The following is a 22288-nucleotide window of genomic DNA, read 5'->3' on the forward strand; positions in this document are numbered from 1 at the left end:
AGTCTAACTTCCTAAATTCATGTCCCAGGATGACATTTGACCCTAGAAACTTAAAGTATAAGACATTATGTGTAGGCTACAAAATAAATAGAAAAGAATACACAAACTTCTTGCGCTGGCCTTGTAAAAATTGTTATTATTATATACTTTTGATGGGGGTGGAGAAATGGAACCAACATTGAACTGAAAAGCAATACTGGGGGCGAAGTAAACTTCCAAGGTAACGGCTAATCTGATATTGACAATCCTATTCTTTTAATAATGTAGCTGTTGTGACTGTCACTCAAATCTGAAAATAATAATAATGTTGATTGAAAAGCAAGAGATGATTGCATTGGGGTATTGGAAAAACATGAACATGTCTATCCAGCCAGTTTTATATCATATATATAATAACAACCATGCAATTTCCATGGACAATTTAGTTTTATATTTTTTTTTGTGGGGGGCGGCTCATCTTAACCTAATGTGTAGTATTCATGGTTTTGAAATGAGGAAGCTGTTTGAAACACGGCCTTAACATGCTAACCAGAGCTCAGATTCAAACCCAGAACCTCAGGACTGTGAGGCAGATGTGCCAACCTTGAAACCACACTGCTCCAGAAAAAACAATACGGAAACTACTCATTGAGTGATTTGTTTTCCCAATTGTGCCACGTTATCAAAATGTCATTGAATATAACTGACATTAAATTATTATTTTTTTAATTTGTGCTTAAATAGCCTGTGAGTAATTTTGTCACCTCTATCAAAATGCTTTTAATTTACATAAATCCAATGATCAAACAAGCCGAGAAAAAGGCATTAAATTGAATAGCTGCAGTAGCAATTGTATCCGCGGGAGGGCGACAACTGACCGGGACAAAAGTAAAGATGGATGTGGTTCTAATGGATGTGATTTCTTGTAGTAACACACATAACCTCATCGGGACGCTGTAAACCGCGTCTTGAGACGGGCTAAACGCGACATTTTTCGTCCCTCTTCCCTTACCGTATGCTGTCGACTTCTCGTTTGAAGTCTTTCAAAAATGAGAACTCCCACAAGGTAAGGCGCGTTTATCGGATTGTTTAGAATTACCCATTGCCACTTTTGTGATCTTTTTAGATCAATATTCGTGCAAATGTGTGTTTTGGGGACACTGCAAAAGCGTCCATAGCAAGCGTTTGTTCTGCTTCACAGTCGTTGCCATGACGACGTTTCCCAGCGAACGCACCCGTTAGGAAATCCGATCAAATTGTCTATTCTCTTTCGGCTGTTGTTAAAAGGTGAAAAATGTCTGCAAACTGTGCGATTAACGTTACTCTATGGAGTTTTACGTGTTTTCGCTGTGGTACATGAGGGGCTAGTCAGTTTGAATGATTTTTAATAAAAGCTCCAAGTTGTTGCTGCTGTGCGGTCGACTTGATCTAGAAATGTGCTGACTTCTCTGGCTTGTCATTGCAATGGAATTGGACTTGTTTCTGCCACTGCCCACATTTCTCCAGACGTCTGCCCGCGTTGCGTCCCAAAGGCTGAGGGCACAGATTGGCTTTAACCGGGATTAAACCAATGAGGAAAAAAAAATGAATTTGTTGGCCCTTATCTCCCAGCAACATGTGGAGGGCTCTGAGCAAATGGCACAAGTTGATCTTTCGCTTCCCTTTTGGCAAAGCGTGTTTTCATGCCAGATGACACTTAGCAAACAAGGCCACTAGAAACAGGGAATTTTTAGGGGGCGGGGGTCAGGGTGGTGATGTATATTCATTTTCTTAGCATTGTGGGCAAGTGGTGTCTAAAAGTCAAGTCAAAACATGAGTTAGGTTTTGACGATATAATGGCATCCAAAAGTTCTTCAAAGAAAAGGCTTGAAACTGTTTATTCCCATTCCTACTAAAGGTTTATCAATCTAAATCAAGATTTACACGTGTGTATGTAAAATAACCACAAAACATAAGGAAACAATACAAGGAAGCATAGATGAGCTAGCGAATAGCATCAGTGTCATATTATAAAATAATCATTTAAGCAACAGATATTTGAACACCCGGGGTGGAGAAACATCTAGACCAGGGGTGTCAAACTCATTTTTTTCGCGGGCCGCATTGTCGTCTTAGCTTCTTTCGGATTGCCATTATGACTGTCAACCCAAATAAATGTATGAGCACCTCATATTATATACAGTAAAAGCTACAAAACAAACAAACAAATAACTCGTTTTCAAATCAGACGACTAAAAACTGGTCAAATATTTAAAAAAAAAAAGATATTAAAAGTGAAGACAATTTGCAATTCTAGTACTGACACACGAATTTGATGCACAATTTGTCCTCGCGGGCCTCATAAAGTGATGTGGCGGGCCGTATCTGGCCCCCGGGCCTTGAGTTTGACACCTGTGCCTTACCTTATATATGGTATAACGTTATAGACTGCTATTATTCCATTTTCTTTTTGTTGCAAAAAAATTGAAATCCATTGAATTTGACTGTGCTGGTGTACCTAATGAAGTGTCCACTACATTTTCCTCAGTGATGTGTTCTGCGCTTCGGCGTGACGTCCTCGCTGTATCAGATTTAGACGGCAAGCTTTGATAATCTGCCTGCATGATATTAGGTTTCACCTCATCACTTGGTGACGAAGATGAGTGCTATATTTGCATTCTAAACATGCAATTTCTTGCCTCATCAGGTAATGTAATTCCACGCTTCATTAGGACTGTGAAGTTTATCATTTGTCATCAAAGCCAAGCTGTCAATAAATGATTAAGTTCCACATTTGAAAAATGTAACTTTTGGTCTCTAGCAAAATTGATTGAGCTTACACGTTAATTGCAGTTCGGAAGAGAGACTTTGTTTGATGTCGCTGTATTTTAGTGGCTGCTTTTTTACAGCCAAAGTGCTGCTTGAGCCAAATGTGTTCAGCTATTAAAGAAAACAAACCTCCAGAGAGTCTGTGCAATAATTAAAGTGTTAGCTCAATAACGTGACTGAGATTGAAATGCAGTTGGTGTGGCCAGTACAAGACTGAAGTTTCATTTCCATATGCCAGATGGGATCAGAGATATGCCAGAGATTGATCAATTACATTGGATAGGAAAATTCTACTCACCAATCAAATGCCTGTTTTCTTTTTCCATTAGACCAAGATAAAACATTTCAAAACTTTTCCCACTGTAATTCCTAAATATTTGGCACTAACACTAAAGATTGACCATATTTTGGAGGGTGTTGTTCAAAACTTAATGGCGACAAGAAATACTTTTTGTGTTGGATTGTAAGGTGTTGCCTTATTATTGAGGTTTTTGCTCATTTTCATTATTACTTTTTATAATTAGACAGGAGACACTACTTAAACCACTAGTAGAGGTGCAGCCAAGAACACTAAGAAATTAAGACAGTAGGCTTTTGGGAATTAATTAATATAATTTCGTGGAAACAATCTCAACATTTTGGTTGTACTTGTAGGTCAGCACAGAAAGCTTGCTGGCCCTTTTTGCTCAACACTAAATCAATGGTAAATAGTTTGTCATTTCACATCTTGAACTAAATTTGAGCCAACAAATGTTTTTAAATATATATTTTCTAGTTTTGTTGCGCAATAAATATTCAGATTCTAAAAACATGTAAGAAAATATTGTTTTTTTTCAGTGGCTGGAACGGATTAACAATGTTAACGTCTTTCAATGCGGTAAATTCATTTGACTTAAAAATAAGCAACAATTAAACTTCTTTCAATACGGGAAATTGATTTGACTTAAAAACAAATTAAACTCGTAATTCGGATGATCAATTATCGGATCATATACCTCGCACACGTAACAATGCCAACGATGTGTTTATCTTTGTTTTAGTTTCATTTTGGAAAAAGTAATTTCTCTTTAGTTATTCGTATACTTTTTTTTTTTTTTTTCAAGGGAGGTGGGGTGTATAATAAACGCCAATCGAACTTTACCTGGTTAATGTGTGTTGAAGTCAGCTGGTATGTTCGTTTTAGTCGGTCGCTGCACCGCCCTGATGTATTTCATGAAGGGCAAAACGATCACAAAAGCAGTTTGTTGACGCAACCTGGTTATGACGTCATGCCCGTCTTTCTCTTGCGCTTTTTTAAAATTCTTATTTATTCATTTTGCTCGCATCTCATCTTCTCGTCAGAAGACAAGACAATTGCAGCACATTGCTTCCTCATGTAGATCACGGCTCTTTAAAGCCGACCCAAAGCTGCCTCTGCTCGGGAGGGAAGCGCCTTTCCCAGACCCGTTTTGGCTGGCCAAGAAATGTGAAACATGCCAACATTTTGGTGTTCTCCTGTTGGGGTTGTTGTTGTTTTAGAGGAAAGTCGAGCTGGAATAAGACTGGTAGGTGGATTCGTCCTTGTAACAAATCATCTTTTTGTCACCTGATGGATGGGATTATTAATGTCGTTTGGATGCAGATGCTTTTGGATTAGAACACCATTCTATATATATTTTTTCTGATGGTGTCATTTTAATCAGGAAATTCTGAATAGACAATTTACTCCCCTTTGATGAGAATCTGGGTCTAAAAGAGCTTATGTCTGTAGTGACATCGGAAGTACCCAGAACCAGAACCTGCCTCTTCTTATCTTTCACCTCCCCTTGATACACTCATTACATACATCTACCTTCCACAAATAAGATATGATTGTGGTGATTGCAATTTCCAAAGGCTGTCACAATCATTTTGATGTGAAAATAGACAGGAGATAATGGAAAAGACAGGCCTGTTATTAGAGCCCTGTCAGGGCTAAAATGATGCACCAGAGTGAAGAGGTTAAAGACACAGCTTCCTTGTTAATAATTAATTGCTGTGCGTGTGGTGGATCCACTTCATTGCGCCCAGTCATCACTTGATAATTGCTTTACATTTAATTTGGCTACAGAGACTGTTTTTCAAGGTGGTTAAATTGCGCTTGAAGTTAATATGGGCTCAGACAGAGACAGCAGTTTGGTCATAGACGAGTGATTAAAAAATGACAAGCTACACTAAAGGTATTAAGTGTGAGATTGAGTCAGAGTTACTCATTTAATTAACATAGCTAACACAAGAATGTTGCTTGAGATGATAAAAAAAAACCCTGTAAAAGTAAACCTGCATAAGTTACATGCATAGGGGCGAACAGTTCCTTTTTTTTTTTTTATAGTAGGTTAGTCAACAAATTGGATAATGGGTAATCATCTACCCATCAAGATCTATTGTAGAAATTAAATTAACACCATGGAGGAGTTTTTCTGAAAAATGTCAGACAAAAATGGTTTTGTCGACTTCAGAATTCATGGTTGCCATCATGAATGCATTCTCAATAAAAATTTTGTGTATTGGATTCTCAAAAGATGCTTAAAGCTGGTGTGTCCTGAGTTGTTTAACGCATCTAATTGTAAATACTATGAAGTAAATGATGGAATTCTGGACTTTTGTCTTCTATGTTTTGGTCTGAAACACAAATATCTTCAGTATACAACAAAAACAATTGTCTTTGCAATTTTTATGGAGGGACTCTATTTAATCAACAAGTAGCTTGAAAACCAATCCCACTGATTTTTTCAGTTACGTTTGTAATTGCAACCAAGCAGTTATTGTTGATCAATTATGACAAATATAACAACACTTTTTTTTGTCTCTAGATGGCAGAAGCAGCATTTAGTGCCTTAGGAAAAAACACAGGGACCAAGAGCATCTCTGAGAGGGATGTGCCTCACATTCGTCTGATTGGTGATGGCGACGTGGAGGTAAAGTGGGAATTTTCTTTCTCAGTCACAGTCACGCACTTTTTACATCTGCAATACAGACCATATGTATCAAAAGTTCATTTTGTGGCAGTATACAGTAGCTCAAATACACAAAGCACTAGTGACTAGCCTTGCGTGCACACAGATAATGAGTGAGTTAATTAGACCTGAGATTGAAACCAAATGCAGAGGCAAACTCATCATTTGTCATTTGAATAGAAATTACTATATTCTGTAGTTCCACTGATTGAGGGGGGAGAAAAACAGTACGTTGTCAGCATCTTAAATTGAGACAATACACAACACAATTCTGGTTAATGATTTATCTGAAATGAACCCAAGACATAATCTCATTAAAAGTCCTTTGCTATCTTTGACCTGTTTGAGGTTAAACATTAGATATGTTGATGTTTTTTCATCCCTAAAGGATATATACATATTTGGAAAGAAACTGGGCCACGGAACTTATGGGGTGGTGTATGAGGGAACACATATTAGGACACAGACCAAGTGGGCCATCAAGACGGTTTGCAAGGCAGAGGTGAGTTTTGATAAATACTTTTTTGAATAAAACGTTTAATCCAGTAATTCTGCAGTATGTGACAAACTCAATGAATTTATCAAACTCAGCATCGTCTTATAGTGTCCCATACCTTTGGCTCATTTTGATTATGTACACTTGAGCCTACTACGCTACTGTTTTTTTTTTTTATTGCTTTGGGAGAAAAAACAAGATCCCATTTTAATGTTTTTTTTTTTTTGTTTTTTTTTTTTGTTTTAGCCGGGAAGTACAAAGATCAAGATGCTGGAGCAAGAAATAAAAATACTCAAGCAAGTGGACCACCCTCACATATTACGTCTGGTGGAGATCTACGAAACAGCTCAGGTAGGCCTCGCCGTCATTCACATTTATTATCGTGTACGGGCACGTTCAGGTACATTTACACTTTGGGTGCTGAGGTGTATCCATGCTTCTTCCCTAGATGACATATCTGATCACCGAGCTGTGTGTGGGAGGTGAGTTGAAGCAGGTGTTACAGCAAAAACAGTTCTTTCCTGAGGAGGAGGCAAGACACATCATCGGCTGCTTAGCTGACGCCATCACCTACCTTCACAAAAAAAGTACCACCTTTCTCTATATTGTTACTTTGAAAGCAATGCGCCTCTTCTTAAGCGTTGATATAAAGCTTTGTGACACCCCAGTGCTTGGATTCTTAAAGACCAACAGCAAACAACAACCCCCTTGAAAACAAACATTGCATTTAATTACATTTGGATGTGCCTCGAGACCAAATTGCTACCGGCTGGACGTGGGTTTTTCTGAACAGCAAATCCAACTGTGCTCTACAAATACTAACAATGTTGTATTCAAGTGTCAAGAGACTCCCTTTAGTTGAGTGTGGTCCCATTTGGTTTGTTGACCTCAATGGCCACTCACTGTTGTTAGGTTGTAGTGCTTTTAGGTCAGCAAGGTATATTGCATGTAATAATAGGCTTCTTTTTATTTGCAGATATCATGCATCGGGATTTGAAACTTGAGAACATTTTGGTGAAAAATTCTCTTGATGACTACAATGGCAAGCTTGACATCAAGGTAAGGTAACAATTATTCCAAAACTTTACATCAAAGTTTCTGTCTCCTCCTGTGGCATTGGGGTGCACCCACCATTCCCACTATATTTAGCAATAACTACATCTCATTAGGACAGCCCCCCTCTGGTCTCAAACACCTGAACGAAAGTAAAGTTGCAGTGACTTAAAACAAACTACCAGCTCAGCTCAGCATGTTGTGTATTCATAACAAGCCAGCTTTGCAATATGTGCCGTGCAGGTTGAAAGGGAGCTTGGCTACATTACTTTTCTAAACAGATCCAATTTGGGAGTCAAACTTGTTATCCGTGTGTACTTGAGTCGCATGCTCCGATTTGTGAACGTAACAAACACAGTAAATAAATGGCTTGAATGGTGATCTTTTTTGACGACACATAGCATTTAAGTGATTTGTATTTAAAGTTCTGAGGCTACGGGTCTCTGTTGTTGCTGCTGTTTAATGTTGCACCTTCTTGGACACCTCGTAGCTGAGGTATGGTCAGTGATTTGGTTATTTATACCGTTTCTCACTCATGGTTTGATTTGAGACGAGTATAGTATCTTGGTAGCTCGTGTGTATCAATTTTTGAATGACAGATCTTTTCAGGAGGATAAATCCCTAATCAATATTTCAGCGCAAGGTGGTTTTTTTTTTGTTATCCACCATTGTTTTTTTGGGATAAAAACATCTACCATCAAACTATGTGAATTATCCAGAATCATTCTTATGCACTTTTACTTTTTGACTGTTTCCATACCAGCAGTGGCACATTTCTGTGAGAAATTATGCAAGTTTGGTGGACTACACGATGCAAGTTTCCTTTGGAACAATGAGATGATGTCACTTGCTTTTTTTTCTCCAACCAGGTTGCAGACTTCGGATTATCGGTGAAAACCTTGGGTGTTGGAAGTGAAAGCATTCTGTCAGACGTTTGTGGGACACCCGTGTACATGGGTAGGTATGACAATTGTATCCCCTCATCGAGATGATGGGATAGCAAGGGTGGTATGAGCTGCGGTGTGTCGTCGGCTTTCTTTGATTCTCCCGCCGGGGGGCCTTTGCTGGAACTTAATTAGCTTGGGTTGCAAATGTGACATTGTCATTTTCACATGATTCCACGTTTCTAATTATAGCTCCTGAAATGATAAGCCAACGTGGTTACACACACTGGTGTGATATGTGGAGCGTAGGAGTCATTATGTATATTTTGTAAGTATACACTTCCTGTTATGCATACTCAGGCCAAATTTGGAATTAAGCCCTGGTAGACATCCCTGCTGTGGCATCTTGATTTCTTTTCTCTCAACCCTTTTGTTTTTTGTTTAGGACATGCATGCACTCATGAGGCGCATAAAAAGTCGCGTCGCACATTATTCATGCTACAGGCAATGTTGCAATGGTGCAGTTGACTAGAACGCCATGTGTGGATATCCAGTAGAATGGTGCTAAAGACGGGAACCTTTCACAACTTTTACTATTTTCTTGTGTCATTTCCATGATCGAGACATCCGCTCAATTAATCAAAACAGTCTTCAATGCGCAAATTGTTTTGAGTATGAACAATCATGAGCTTAACTGTATCCACACGTATAAACTATTCATGCACCCTGCACCATGCACCATGAATCCATGAGCCTCATCTGTGTCCTCCAACAGGCTGTGTGGGGAGCCTCCATTTGTATCCAAATCAAAAGAAAACCGACTTAAGGAGATTAGAACAATAGGAGTCCAATTTTCTTCAGCCATCTGGGACACAGTCAGTGATGCAGGTGACATTTTATCGCAAATGTCATTTCCAAAATACCCACAAGCTAAATGTACAATACATTGGGCTTAAAATAAAAAGGAAACATTTGTGTCATTGACAAAAGACATGACAAATGCTCCGAATGACTTGACTTTTGTCAACAGCAAAAACGGTAGTGACGTGCCTCCTGAAAGAAAACCCCGCTTACCGCATGTCAGCTAATCAGTTACGAGACAACCCGTGGGTTACAGTAAGAAACCCGCCTCTTGTCAATGCATTCCCAAAGCACCCAAGTGAATGGAACAAGGAGCGCTCACTGGGTGTTTTGTTTACAGGGTGACACCAACACACCCGCGATGCCTCTCAATGCGCTGGAGATGATGCACAACTTCCATGAACAGGAGAAGAGTAAGAACTTTTAACTCTTAAGTAAATCAAAAATATCCATTGCAAATCCTTTTCAAATTTGGGAATATTATTTGGAGATTATCGCCGGCTCTTTGTGAAAAAAATTAATAATGATTGAAATTACTTTTGGATAATTTTTTTATATATCAAAACATTGGCATTTGAGCAGGGGTGTGCAAACTTTTTCTTTACTTTACATTGTGAAGCGTTTTTAAGAGGAATCACCCTCCAAATATTTCAAGCAGCCAAACAAGGGATATGGACAAAGGGGTTAAATGTGCTGTTTGAAATAAGAGCCCAAGCTGTGCAACCTTATCAATGCAAAAGTGAAGGAATCCAATAAATTGCACATTTCAGGAGAAGACTCTGTGCAAATAGACTGAGGAGGGGGGGTGAGAACAGAGTCAATAGTTTTGAATAGTACATGTGGATTGTGCTGGTTAGCTTGTATAAGGGTTGACCAGACAGACGTTCTCTCTTCTGCTTCTGTTAAAATGTGATAAGAAACCTGCAGCTGTCTCTCTTCCACATACGTTCAGCTTTGTGGCACTCGTGTTTAGCTGCATGATTTCTGTCTTTAACCGAGGCTCAGGTGTGACTTTGGACTGCACAATTTTTTAATGGAGCCACCAAATTCATGATAGTACGGCAGCACGAGTGGAACCAAGAGCTGAGTTCCTCTGTGTTTGAAGAAGGAATACGCACCCCATCGAAAGCCTCAGAGAACGGACCGGAAATGAAAGAGTCAAAATCTCCCACTAAAAGCGTCAAAAATAGTCATTCAAAAAGTTATTACTTCCATTAAGGGGTTGAAAACCGAAAATAAATTGAAAGCAACAGGAGGATCGCCAGACACACACACACACACACCATCTTGCCTCCAACAAATCAGCCAGTTTCAAGACCTTGTTCTGCTGCTGCCCATGACAGGTACACAGGAGCCAAACAAAACCCTGGACCCCATCCTTGTTCCCAGGGCAGCTTCACCAGTGTCACCCGAGCGCCAAAGCAATGGCTTGAACCATGATGATCTCTGCGGCTCACCCTCCACATCCAACAAACTGGTACTTGACACTCATTCACTAGACCCGAATATGCATTTCCTTACTGGCGATCTGTATGGCACTCATGTAAACATTCTATTAAAAAAGGATTTGCGTTTCAGTCGGGAGTGTACACATTTTACATTCTGATGATAAAGGACGCTGTGCTTAGCAGTTCCAATTCGTAAACAAAATTTGTCACTTTCCCACTGGCGGTAAAGTACATAACCAGATAACGTTGAAGTTTCCTCTGAAAGTGGAAAAACTACACGAGAAGACAAACTTTATTCGGGTTCACTTAAAGCATATGTCTATTTGTCTCTACATAGGCGTATGCACTAAACTACCAAAGCAAATGTCATACAAGAGTTTGTGCAGCGTAGAAGCTGGATGAATACGGGTAAATGTTGAAAAAGAAACAACCTGACGCACACACACACACATTTCAACTATGACACCATACCAGCCAACTTGGTAAAACAGTGTTAAATCTTATATTTTAGTTTTTAATATGGATTGTTTTTAATTTATGGTTGTCATCTTTTTTTGTTACCTTTTTTAGCCCAAAGAGACCAAAGAGGGCTGCGGCCATCAACAGGACAAGGAGAAAATGATTGCCGGGACACTTAAGCCCAGAATACCACAAGTATGTTGTCACTTGTCTTTTTCAGCTCCGCTGTCATCTGCATTACTTAGGTGCAAAGATAGTCAAGCATGATCAGCTAGACTGGCCAAGGCCGTTTTCAAGCAACGGTCAGAATCAGGCTGCCGTGCTACATTGCATACATGTGTACCAGACACAGATTTTCTAACCTATTTTATTCATGCTGAGGTTCGTTTCTCCCCAACAATATAAAAGATCTCATTAAATTTTTTTAACCATGTTAGAGGAGGATTGAAGTAGTCCCCATGTTGCAGACTTTGGTTTTCACCACTAGATGGTGCCAAAATAGCCTTTCACCGATAAGCACTAAAGACAGGACCATGTTGCTGTTTTCTTCCCCTTTGAAATGAATATGATTGACAATTGTCTTATGTAATATGAATATGAATGTGATTCCTGCAGCCTGCCGTGAAACCCCGCCCAAGTATACGTTCGCGCAAGTCTCAATGCAAGACAAACGTCAACTCACCGAAGAAAGCAGCCTCCCATGAAAACGGACAGAGATCTCCATCTCCTTTAAAAGTATGACTGACTGTCAGGGACTGTCAAAACAAGACTAAAGGCACAGAGATGCCTCGCGGGACAAAGAAGGACCTCAAAAACTAGATTTAGTGTTTGATGAAGAAAAGATTTGAAAGAGATTTCCTATATTTAATAATAAGGTCTTAGCAGGGAAGTGAAAAAATAGTGCAATGTGACAGTAATGAGTAGAGACTGGTGATGACAGTGACAAATAAATAGTACTATGCACTCAGTGGACACTTTATTAAGTACACCTGCTCAAATTCTGCCTTTGTTGCAAAGATTAAAATGTTCTGTTTTGAAAATGTCACTTTAATGTTACTATTGTTGTTTGTACAGGACATTTTATCTCATACTAAGCGCTGTAAACATTTCAGGTGTACCTAATGATGTGGCCGGTGTGTGCACTTTGTAACTCCCGGTATGAATCCAGAATCTCTCCTCTCCTGTCTTGATTTTGCCAAAGGACCTCGGTCTGTGGGACAGAGCAGATTGACTGCGCAAATGTTTACTTTTTCACCACCAGCTGTTGCCGGGCTGCCCGAACAATACAGGCTCGCTGAAGGTATTCAAACACACTTTGCACATACAGAAAATATACATCAATGGTGGCATTTCAAATTCTTCATTATAAAGCAGCAAAGTCCATTTATTAGAAATGTGTTGATATTATGGAAGTAGGGAAATGATTACAAAATGAGTAGATATTACTGTTAATGGCCGCTATATCCAACTCTGTCCCGGTCTCCATAAATGTCTGTTGTCATGTACATATTGAGGGACGTGATGATGGAGTTCTGCTAGTTGAGTTATTTTCACCATATAGTGCCTTTGAGACCTATTTCAGTCTGGTGGTTCAATGGCAGTGCTATACTGTACCAAATTTTCAGCCCCTTTTTTTTCCTCTCAAAGCAAGGCCACTCTAGTTAGTTGAGGTCAAAGTTCGCCATCGCTACCTCTATCTATAGACTTTAGAGCAACTTTTTGTGTAGCAGATATGATGTGCTTATCTCATGGTAGTGCCAAAATGTTGAACAATTTCACTTTTATTACATCAAAAGAAATAATAGTTTTCTAAGCTATATTCGCCCAGTTATTCAGATACTGAATGGAGATGATACCCCAACACTACAGCGGGCGATGAGGATTTTCCTTCTGACGCTGTGACCTCTCAATTTCAAATACAGCGACTGCTCCCACTCAGTGTCAAAACAGAAAGACTGTCACACAGGCTGGTTCTGCTCTGTGTGAATGCAGAGGATTGGGACCGGAGGGCACCACGACTCTAATCTTGTTTGGAGGCCATTGAATGCAGCCGTAGCTACTTTGAGGGCGCTTCCATTCAAGCACAGTTTTTTCACGCCGTAGAGAGAATAATCCCTCGCATAGATACAACATTAAAGTAGCCAAGCAGAACACACAGAGGCTGAATTTCAAATCCGCCCATTTGCATCTTGAAAGTGAATGAGTGCCAGCAACGGGGCCTTTTTTTCCCGTGTTCAAAAACAAGCTGCTTGTCGTCTTTTCTTCCACCTATTTGTTTGTATTGCGCACAAGAAATGACTAAGACGTTCGTCAAAAGTTCAACTGTCTTTTTCTCCCCACTGGTTTGAGGAAGTAAACCATCAAATATGAAGATAAGATTGTACTGCAATTGTGAAGCAGTTTTTTTCTCACTGGTTTAAACACATCTAAGCTGTGATTGTTATAAGATGCTGAATTTTCCTGGAGATGTTGCTTAAGTTTACGACCTGTTTTTTTTTGGACATTGTTTAATTACAAATTGCTCATCAAAACTGTGATGCTGTGCATTGTCTCACAAATGGTAAGCCTTTTGGGTCTTCAAACGAAATAAATGGCTGAGATATGCAGTAGCTGCCTTTGACTTATTACAACAGCCAATCACATTGAAATTCAGTAATAAAAGTGATTATGCCACTTTGAGCGCAGTGTAAAACGCTACTGTACAATGAATTGCACGTTATCTACATATTGAGTGATATATAATCCAACAATTGTACTTTTTAAAGTTTACAGTGGCTATAAAATGTCTATTCATCCTAGTTTGAATGCCAGGTTATTGTAATATAAAAAATTAGACTGATATAAATAATTTAAAGTTTTTTTTTACCGATTTTAAAGGCGAACTCAAGTCAGAAATGTTCTTTACAATAATACGTTCGACGGTAATCACGTCTCACCTGTATTCTGAGTTTGCTCAGGTGAGCCCTATAGGAACCGTGATCTTGTCTTTAATGGCCCAAGATGGATGAAAATGGCTGGATTTTGCTGCTTATTTCATATTCCACAAGCGCAATATTAATCAGATTGCTGTGTTTAAACTAGTGGGGCTGCGCAGAACATAATATTGTAAAACGTTTTCACTTGACTTCCCTTTTAAAGTTTACGTCTTACAACATCAGCATATTGTTTTCGTTTTGACATGCTAAAAAAAAATATCTAACTTGAGATGATGTCGAGGGAATCTGGAAGAACCTGCACCTTTGAAGTGGGTCCAGATGTATACTGGTACTTACAAATTGTATTTTGTAAAAATGTTGGCTTTCAGTGACTTGAGGCTATGGTGACTAGTTTAGGGGTGTGAATTTTGGCTAAAGCAAGGAAGCGAAGGAAATTCGCCGGGATGGAACGAGATGCGACCATGTGCCCCTTCCCCCAAACGCTTCCACCCTGACAGATGGAAGTGTGGGTGGGTGGGTGGCTTGATGGGCTGCAGGGATTAAAACACTGTGGGCCCCATTTGAGACCCTGAAGACTGTCACTCCTGCCAAGGTGGTGTGTGTGTGTTTGTGTGTGTTTCCATGTGTGCACGTGTAGTGAGTGCAGGCACGTTAATGTCAAAAGAAGCAAGGATGCTTCCCGTCCCTTGAACCCCCCTCTGCTCCATCCTCCTCTTTCCAATGAGTAAAGTGAGGGGTGGGGAGGGGATCAGCTCAGTAACCTTAATTGAGCTCCTTTTAATTAATCAGCTCATCTGCAGAGGCCCGATACCTGCAGCGGACCCCCAACCCCCTCGTACTTTGGCTTTATTATGCCCCCATTCATCCCCCCTCCCTCCACTTCCCCAAACACAACATCCCCACGCTGCTGCTGTGACATTGCGGTAATGAGGTAAAACAACTACAATGTCATGGAAGTGTTGTGGCCACGTTATCTGTGTGAGCTCATCACACATGCTGATGATCCTGATCCCCTTCCATGTTTGTGTTGCCTTCCGAGCGGAGACAAACACGTTCATATGCTTCTGTCCATCCTCTGCAAATAATTAACGGATGTAACTAAGAATTTTTATTTAAAGGCGACTCATGGTGATGGAAGAACCGGCTGAACCGGTTTTCATCAGCGTTACTCAGTATAGATGATTATCAAGTCATACAATGAAGAGCAAATGATTTTCTCAGAAATGTAAGCCACATTGATGCAATAGACTAGCACTGAACAAGCAAATTGTCAGGAGCTGGGGGCGCACCGGCTCTGTATGCCAAAACGCCCATGAATTTGAGAGTTCATTTTATAAACCAGATTTTTTATATCAAATTTGAATTGTTATCACCAGCATTTTCTCTGTGGTGTCTCACATTTACATGGCATTCATTTTTGCTTTACAGGGACTTTACTGACTAAAATCCAGCAAAGAAAGTGAAAAGTTCTTGACTATGGTTGGATGGTGTGCTAATTTGCAGTGATATCTAATCCCACGTTGCTTCACATAAAAGCATTCTACATATTTTAATGGCGGGATGGTTGTTTTCCAAGCAATTTTCTGCCAGAGTACATTTTTAATTTATTCATATTTAATTTATTGGTCTCTGCATAGCCACTCTGTAAAAAGCAATCATCATCAGCATGTATGGGCCTCATGAAGCCACAGCGCTCCCTGCCAAGCAACCTATGGATGAGGATAAGCTCTCCTCAGCCTCTACTGTGCGCATTCGCTCAGGCAGGTTGGAGGATATCTCCTCCAAGGCGACTGTTCACTTCTCATAAACAGCCTTTTAATCATCGAGAAAAATGGCGGCAAATGAAAAATGTGGCCGGCCTTGAATGGTACAAAACATTTCAATTTCTTCAGACGGCGACTGCCCTCGCCGTCGTCAGCAGCAGCAGCCGGGGGCAGTGCCCTCGCCTCAGCGCCTCCCGCGCACCGTCTCCCTTTCTCTGCGCGGGTACTTCCTGCCCTCAAACGCCTCTGCACTCCAATTGGTTTTGTAGAGCTTGGGCAGTCATTTAGTGTTGTGCGACTGCAGTACTTAGCACCTGACTCCCCATACACACAAATATCTATCGACCCCTGTGACACACCTTGCGGAGGGATCCACGCAACCTAACACATGGAAATCATTTCAATTAATTACCACTCCCCTTTGACAAGGGGAGGGGGGAGGATGAGGGAAACAAAGGAGAGCCGACAACAGAAGCATTTCTCTGGTGTAATGTGCGCCATGTGTAATGAGCAGCAGAAAGGTCATTTGACACATTTCTGCCAGAATGAATTCATTTATTCCGAGCACTTAATTCTGCAGTCACCTCATTGGTGCACGGCTTGGCAGCGCACCGAGTGGGTGCATTACCACAAGTGGAGGCTTAGTTTCCTCCCAACTGAAAGTGCTGACCACAGGTCTGTGGGAATGCCAGAAGAGCAGAGAGATAGTGAAATGAAGTGTGGGGGATCCAATCACCCCGTCTCTCATATCCAAATCACCTCCATCACCTTCAGCATAATTGGAGCGTTCATTACAGTTCAGTATAAAATGCAGGTTGCCATTAGGCGGGTAATTTAAAAGTAGACTTGTCGAGAATGAGAGACTTCAGGGTTCACGATACGGGGTCACAGTCAAGTAAATAATGGGAATTGGACCCATGAGGCTCAGAAAAGCACAAAGGCTGGTGTCGTGCACCAAATGCAACTTTCCGTCGAGGAAGGGCAGAAATTCAATCATCGGACAGAAAATAAAATGGCCCCAGTGCCCTCTCAACATTGCAATAATTACAAGGGGGCTGCAATTTACTCAGAGCTGATGAATTTAGAAACGCTTGTGTGAGGACTGGAAGCATTCTTAAAGGGGCTTGTAAATGCTGCACCTGCTGAGGCCAAATGCTCACAAGCAATATATAACCTCATTTAACAATCACGCCTAAACTAGCTACCCATGCAATCTTTTTGTCACCTTTGCTAACAGTAATAGAGGAGGACTTGCAACTCTCAAGTCTCATGTCATGTTCATGTCTCACCATTGAGTTGTTGTTTTTTTTCTTTTCCCCCATTCTCAGTTCTTATGTAGAGAAACAATGCATGGTTCAAAGCACGCCTGTTTACCATGTTTATGTTTAAAAACAGAGTTTTTATTCTCGCTTTGGATTTCATTTGTTTTTTTACTTCACAACTATTATTGAACAATGTGCCCACAGTGCGTCCGGTAGCGCCTGCAGTCACTGCTGATCACGTAATTTAAAATTCTCTTTGAGAAACTTAAACTCTATCCCTACTAATCTTTGTGTTTATATGCTTGCAAAGCTCCAACTAATGACCGTGTTTCTTTGTGGCTAAAATGCATCTACATTAAATATGAATAAACACATGATGAAACAATTGTCCAATGGTCTTCAGAGTAGCTGCTATATGGAGGCCTAAAACTGTAATAATAACAAAAACAAAGCACAATAATGAGCTCCCACACTGCAACAAAGGGTAATTATGAGTTTTGAATGGGGAAAAGCCCCATGCAGCTCACACGGAAACTTCATGATTTATAGAATAAGACGACAATGAAAAGTATGCTTACTGATGTCCAGAGGAACGTGTTAGTGTGACATACGGCGTGCTCTCACACAGCAGAGGGCTGTACTTTCTCTCAACCCTTTTACCACTCAGGAGGCAGATTGGAGTTCTCACTCTCAGCTATACTCGGCATTATTGTCCATTATCACACCGTGGTCCATGTGTAAAGTGACAGTGGTGCTCTGATGGAGAGGCGACAGGGGGACCTGGACTGCAATAACATATTATTAGCTTTTTTCACAGCTCCACTGGGCTGGATTTACACTGGATATCCAGAGCCCTCAGAGGGCAGCCTGCTGCCACCGCAGTGTCCACCAGCAGAGCAACAGCCATAGATATCCAGATGGGCGTGCACCAAATAGTCTCGCACCCCTGCAAAGTACACAGCAGGGATGTGACTATACGGTCCCTGGCCATTTCATTAGCTGGATTCGCTTTCACAAGCTAATTAGATGGGATAAAAAAGCTGTGTCAAAAATTCAACCATAACAATAAGAACTATCAAGGCATACCTCAGCCAAGGAGGAAAGATTGTGGTCTGGATATCAATGCAACGTCCTAAATATAAGTGAACAATGTGAAAGGCCAAAAATCATTAGATAAAACTGCACGGGGTTCCACATGGGTCAACCCCGTGTCTTTATCCTGTAGATCAACAATGTTGTTGACTCCCCGAACGTGCTTCATTCACAAAGATTGGTTTACGGGAGATACAAATCTGTTCTTGGCTCAAGGGAGCCCATTTAAACTTGAAAGACTTCTTAATGAAAAACTTTTTGAAAATGATAAGTGATTTAAATCTATCCTTTAATGCTGGCAAAACAAATTACAGTGGTGCCTTGAGATACCAATGACCAGACTCATATTTTTCGAGCTACAAGATGTCGTTTCTTCTTTTTTTTTTTTTTTAATACTTGCAAACAAAAACTTGAGATTCGAGCAGTGCATAGTGGCAGTGGACGCTTTGCTTATAAAAGTCAGCTCAGCTTAAAGCTAAACAAACAATGCAAAACTGCCATAGACAAGCTAATGAGTAACATTAGTGTCTCGGTGTTAGAAACCTTTAAACTATGGATATTCGAACACAAATGATGGTGGAACAGACATTATAACACAATCATATATTCTTTATCCTTTGGGAAAAATAAAAACTGGTTTAGTTACTTTTATATATATGACATCTGACATTAGTGCCTAAAAATACCTACTAATAATGTGACCAGTTACTGAGCACACATGCACTCAGTGTTGGTCACCGTCGCACGATTGAACATTAAAATTCCACATGAGAGTTGAGCGAGGTACATCTGCGCCTAGATGCTTAATTCAACATGTTCCTGTCCTTGGTAATGTTAACAGGCTCCCTGGTGACTGATGTCTCCTGTCCCAACCCTGTTTATAAAACAGTCAGAACTTCGTTAAGGGACAATAACATCAGCCGGCCTCAATTATGGTGACATTTTGCTGACATGCAGATTGGCCTTGCCTACCATCTTTTTTTATGTAAAATACTGATGCGGTTGTATTGAACGTTTTGGATGAACTTTAGGAAAATCAATGGTATTGATGAATCATAGATCATACAAGTCAACAAGACTGACACCAGAGGAGATAATTCCTTTCACGCAGAAAGTCAATGTTAAAATGTAATCATAATAAGACAAAGTGAGTTATGTGTAATCAATAGCACAATTATGATAGTAAGAGGGCGTCATCCTTTCAATGCAGACATAAATGCACTCAAATGCTGCATAATGTTTATTATGTGCACGAGATGTGCACGAGTCCCGATGACATTCATTTAAAACAAATTATTGTGGATGAAGATGCCTTAGTTTCTGTTATTTCAAGTAATAATTTGGAGACTATTTTTTAATTTTGCTTGTGTCATCATTCTAAAGCAACCATATACTTGAGTGCAAATTTTGGCTACTCTCTCCCCACCTCTGGCTCCCACACTTTTGTCAATCAAACACAATGCCTACACAGTAAAGAGCCAGCCCCTTCATTTAGCAAGGTGTTACAATATAAAATGTCTTTCCAGGCAGTCGACATATGGGTCAGCGCAAATCAGATGGCGAGGCTTTCTGATGTCTGGCAGTCGACACTTTCAAATGTTAATGGATGGGGGGCGAACAAAGTTGAAGTGGGTCTGAAAATGCTAATTGTCCCTAATTCATGTAAATAGGTTTCATAATGGAAGAATCAAGCATTCTAAATATGCAATTTGAGGCAATCAGTCCTTTGATTTGGTTGGGCTGCACAGGTGTAGTGGATTGAAATTCATCTTTCACGCAGTGCACCTCATTTGTCATTTTGTTCAGGCATGGGTGACGGCCACTGGAAAGGTCCTCCTGCTCTGATACGGACTGATGATGGGGGTGGGAGGGGTATGGGGTGGGGGTGTGCAATACCATCAGTGTTACTGATCGTATTAAAAAAGTAAATCAGGCCCCAATCCTTCGTACATATAATTCAAGAGATGTATAGTAATCAATAGTAACAAATAACCAATAATAAAAAAAAGTGAAGTGATGCAACATTTTGTGCCATTTGTTGAACGGGATGATCAAATGCACAAATACAAACTGAAATTATTTACAAGGCGCATGGAGCAGATGCAACCAATGAACTCGCCACTTGGTAAATAGCCAACCCGAGCTGAAGTCAGAGCTCCTCACATCACACACTAGGCCACACCATCACTGACTATAGAGTCTTCTTTTGTTGACCCCAAAAATACATTTAACAAGAAGTATGTAGCCTTGGCAGAGGTCTGTGCGTTGAGTGCTGTTCCAGTTCCAATTGTAACAAAAGGAATTCCCACACATCTCCTGCATTGTATCTCGTTATATCGTAGATACAGTATGTGCTGCCAGTGCATGTATTTTCCAATCATTACGGCGACATAGTATCATCATTAAAAAGATGAGTCTCGCAGAACCCTCCTCTGTGTCACATGAGGAGCAGCCAAGCAGACAGTTCTGACCACTATTATTGTGATCATCTCAAAGAAAGAATAAAGCAGGAGGTCATGTTTCAGCATGTACTGTAATAACATGGTGCAGCAGCAGCTCCACAGGCTGCGGATAGTGGGCGTTTGAGGTGTAAATACGCTCTGCAGAGGAGAGGAGGCAGCCCTACTTAATGAAGCAGACAAGAAAAACCTTGTTTAAAAGGACAAATCAGATCAGACGATTTCAAACCCATTAGCTGCTACTCACAGGGAATGATAATAACGATAAAGGATGGTCAGGCCTTTTGATTCGGGAGTAGCAAACTCTGTTGTCTTGGGGAAAAAATCTTTTCCTGGAGGAGAATCAAAGAGCAGTTCATTTTCACGCTGACCTTCAGGGCTCCAGGCGGCCAGACAAGGGCACAAACAGATTGAGAATTAATTGGTGCAATTAACATTTTGTGATTATAAGGACTGCAGATCAATATCCTATGCAAATGGCACTATTGATGTGCAGCAGAAACCTTGTTAATTGTGTTTGGCGAACAAACAGGCCGCCCGCTACACTATTACCATAATGGAACGGCGCGCACGGAGAGCTCCAAGCCGCTGTCCACTTGAGATGCATGAGGCCGAGCGGCCACCTCCAGACTCTTAAGAAAAGTTGCCTACTTTGATTATCGCTGTCTTTGTCCCTTTTATTGGCTCTTTGAAGAGGCTTTTAAACGGGGGATGAAGATCCCTCAGTGTTGCTGTGATCACAACGCTCATGTCAGATTACACAAGTGGCCCTCTGCCGCTTTTCTCTCACTGTTTGTAGCATGTAGCCTGTGAGGGAGATTCCCAGCGCTCTCCGCTGACAGCCATTGCAATGAATTAGTTTCAGCTTTATTGCGACGGACTGGATTTTCCACTCTCGTTATTAAACTGCGTTAAAAACGCACTTTCATTTCAGATAAGTACCCGTAATCCTGTTTGCAAAGCGCAGCAGATGAAGTTAAATATAATTTAAGCGGAAAAGGAAACGGCTGGAACAATGTAATCACTGAAAGTGAGATTGACGTGGTGCTATTCTTAAGCGTTATTATTATTATTTTCATTCCGGCTGGTGCAAAAAGATGAGAGCGACGGCGGCATTGAGCAGAAGGTGGGAAAAGTGGACAATAACACTGCATGTAATCATGATCGCAGCCAACAAACGAGTAACCGTCCCACGTTCTCTTTCGGTGACAATTGGCTCGCAGATCCTTGCACAGCTTACGTCCTGCGGCCTTGTGAGAGAGAAAAAAAAAAAACCAATACAGAGAGCTGGCAAAATACAGAGAGCTTGAAGCTAGTGTTAATTAGCTGAGTTTATGAGCCAAAAGAACAGTTAGCACAGCTTTTTATTTGCTGTGCTCCCTGCTGTGGTGGTGGCAGTCTTGTAATGTTACGCAGCACAAATGCAGAGACGATTCGAGCTAACCGACTATTTTTGCCAGGATAAGAGCTGTCATTCAACCAATTATTTGCTTTGAATTGTTGGTAAGAAATATGAGCGCTTTATGGTGGTAATGAAATCAACACATTTCACAACAAGCAGCAGAAAGAGGTTCCAATCTGTTTACTGCCACTCCCAGTTGAAGTTTGTTGCCAAACTAAACATAAAACAAAGAGAATTTCAAGTTTTGTATTTAACCAAATGCCATTGCTTTGCCTTACTGATTTCCATTCAGTAACTGTTAACAATGAACAAAGCCTTTGACCACCACACCAGTAACGTAAAGCAAATGACTGACATGAAAAATAATAATAATAATAATAATAAATTCAAATCACTTGTTTTAATATTTCA

General features: G+C 40.5%; 1 protein-coding gene across 4 annotated transcripts; it reads left to right on the forward strand.

Moving 5' to 3' along the window:
• Positions 1 to 945: 945 nt before the first annotated feature.
• On the forward strand, positions 946 to 13572 carry stk33 (serine/threonine kinase 33). 4 transcript variants are annotated; one of them, XR_005097591.1, is made up of 16 exons: positions 946 to 1045; positions 5619 to 5723; positions 6151 to 6264; positions 6505 to 6609; positions 6707 to 6845; positions 7235 to 7317; positions 8181 to 8268; positions 8448 to 8523; positions 8971 to 9083; positions 9226 to 9311; positions 9397 to 9469; positions 10400 to 10533; positions 11075 to 11158; positions 11579 to 11698; positions 12165 to 12263; positions 12886 to 13572. XR_005097591.1 is itself a non-coding variant. In XM_037248198.1 (15 exons), the coding sequence occupies exons 1-15, from the start codon at positions 995 to 997 to the stop codon at positions 12151 to 12153; spliced, it is 1449 nt and encodes a 482-aa protein (XP_037104093.1). In that variant the 5' UTR covers positions 946 to 994; the 3' UTR covers positions 12154 to 13572. The 4 variants fall into 4 exon arrangements, 3 of the variants coding, with proteins under 3 accessions (XP_037104093.1, XP_037104094.1, XP_037104095.1); XM_037248198.1 differs by having other exon boundaries at positions 12076 to 13572; XM_037248199.1 differs by having other exon boundaries at positions 12165 to 13572.
• The last annotated feature ends 8716 nt before the right edge of the window (positions 13573 to 22288 follow it).

This window comes from Syngnathus acus, chromosome 3 (genome assembly GCF_901709675.1).
Source record: "Syngnathus acus chromosome 3, fSynAcu1.2, whole genome shotgun sequence".
Taxonomy (NCBI): Eukaryota; Metazoa; Chordata; class Actinopteri; order Syngnathiformes; family Syngnathidae; genus Syngnathus; species Syngnathus acus.

Coding starts and splice junctions, on each gene's coding strand:
- stk33 (XM_037248198.1), top strand. CDS start 995: ATGCTGTCGACTTCTCGTTTGAAGTCTTTCAAAAATGAGAACTCCCAC. Junction 8,269..8,447: donor TGGGACACCCGTGTACATGG/GTAGGTATGACA, acceptor TTCTAATTATAG/CTCCTGAAATGATAAGCCAA. Junction 9,312..9,396: donor GAGACAACCCGTGGGTTACA/GTAAGAAACCCG, acceptor TTTTGTTTACAG/GGTGACACCAACACACCCGC.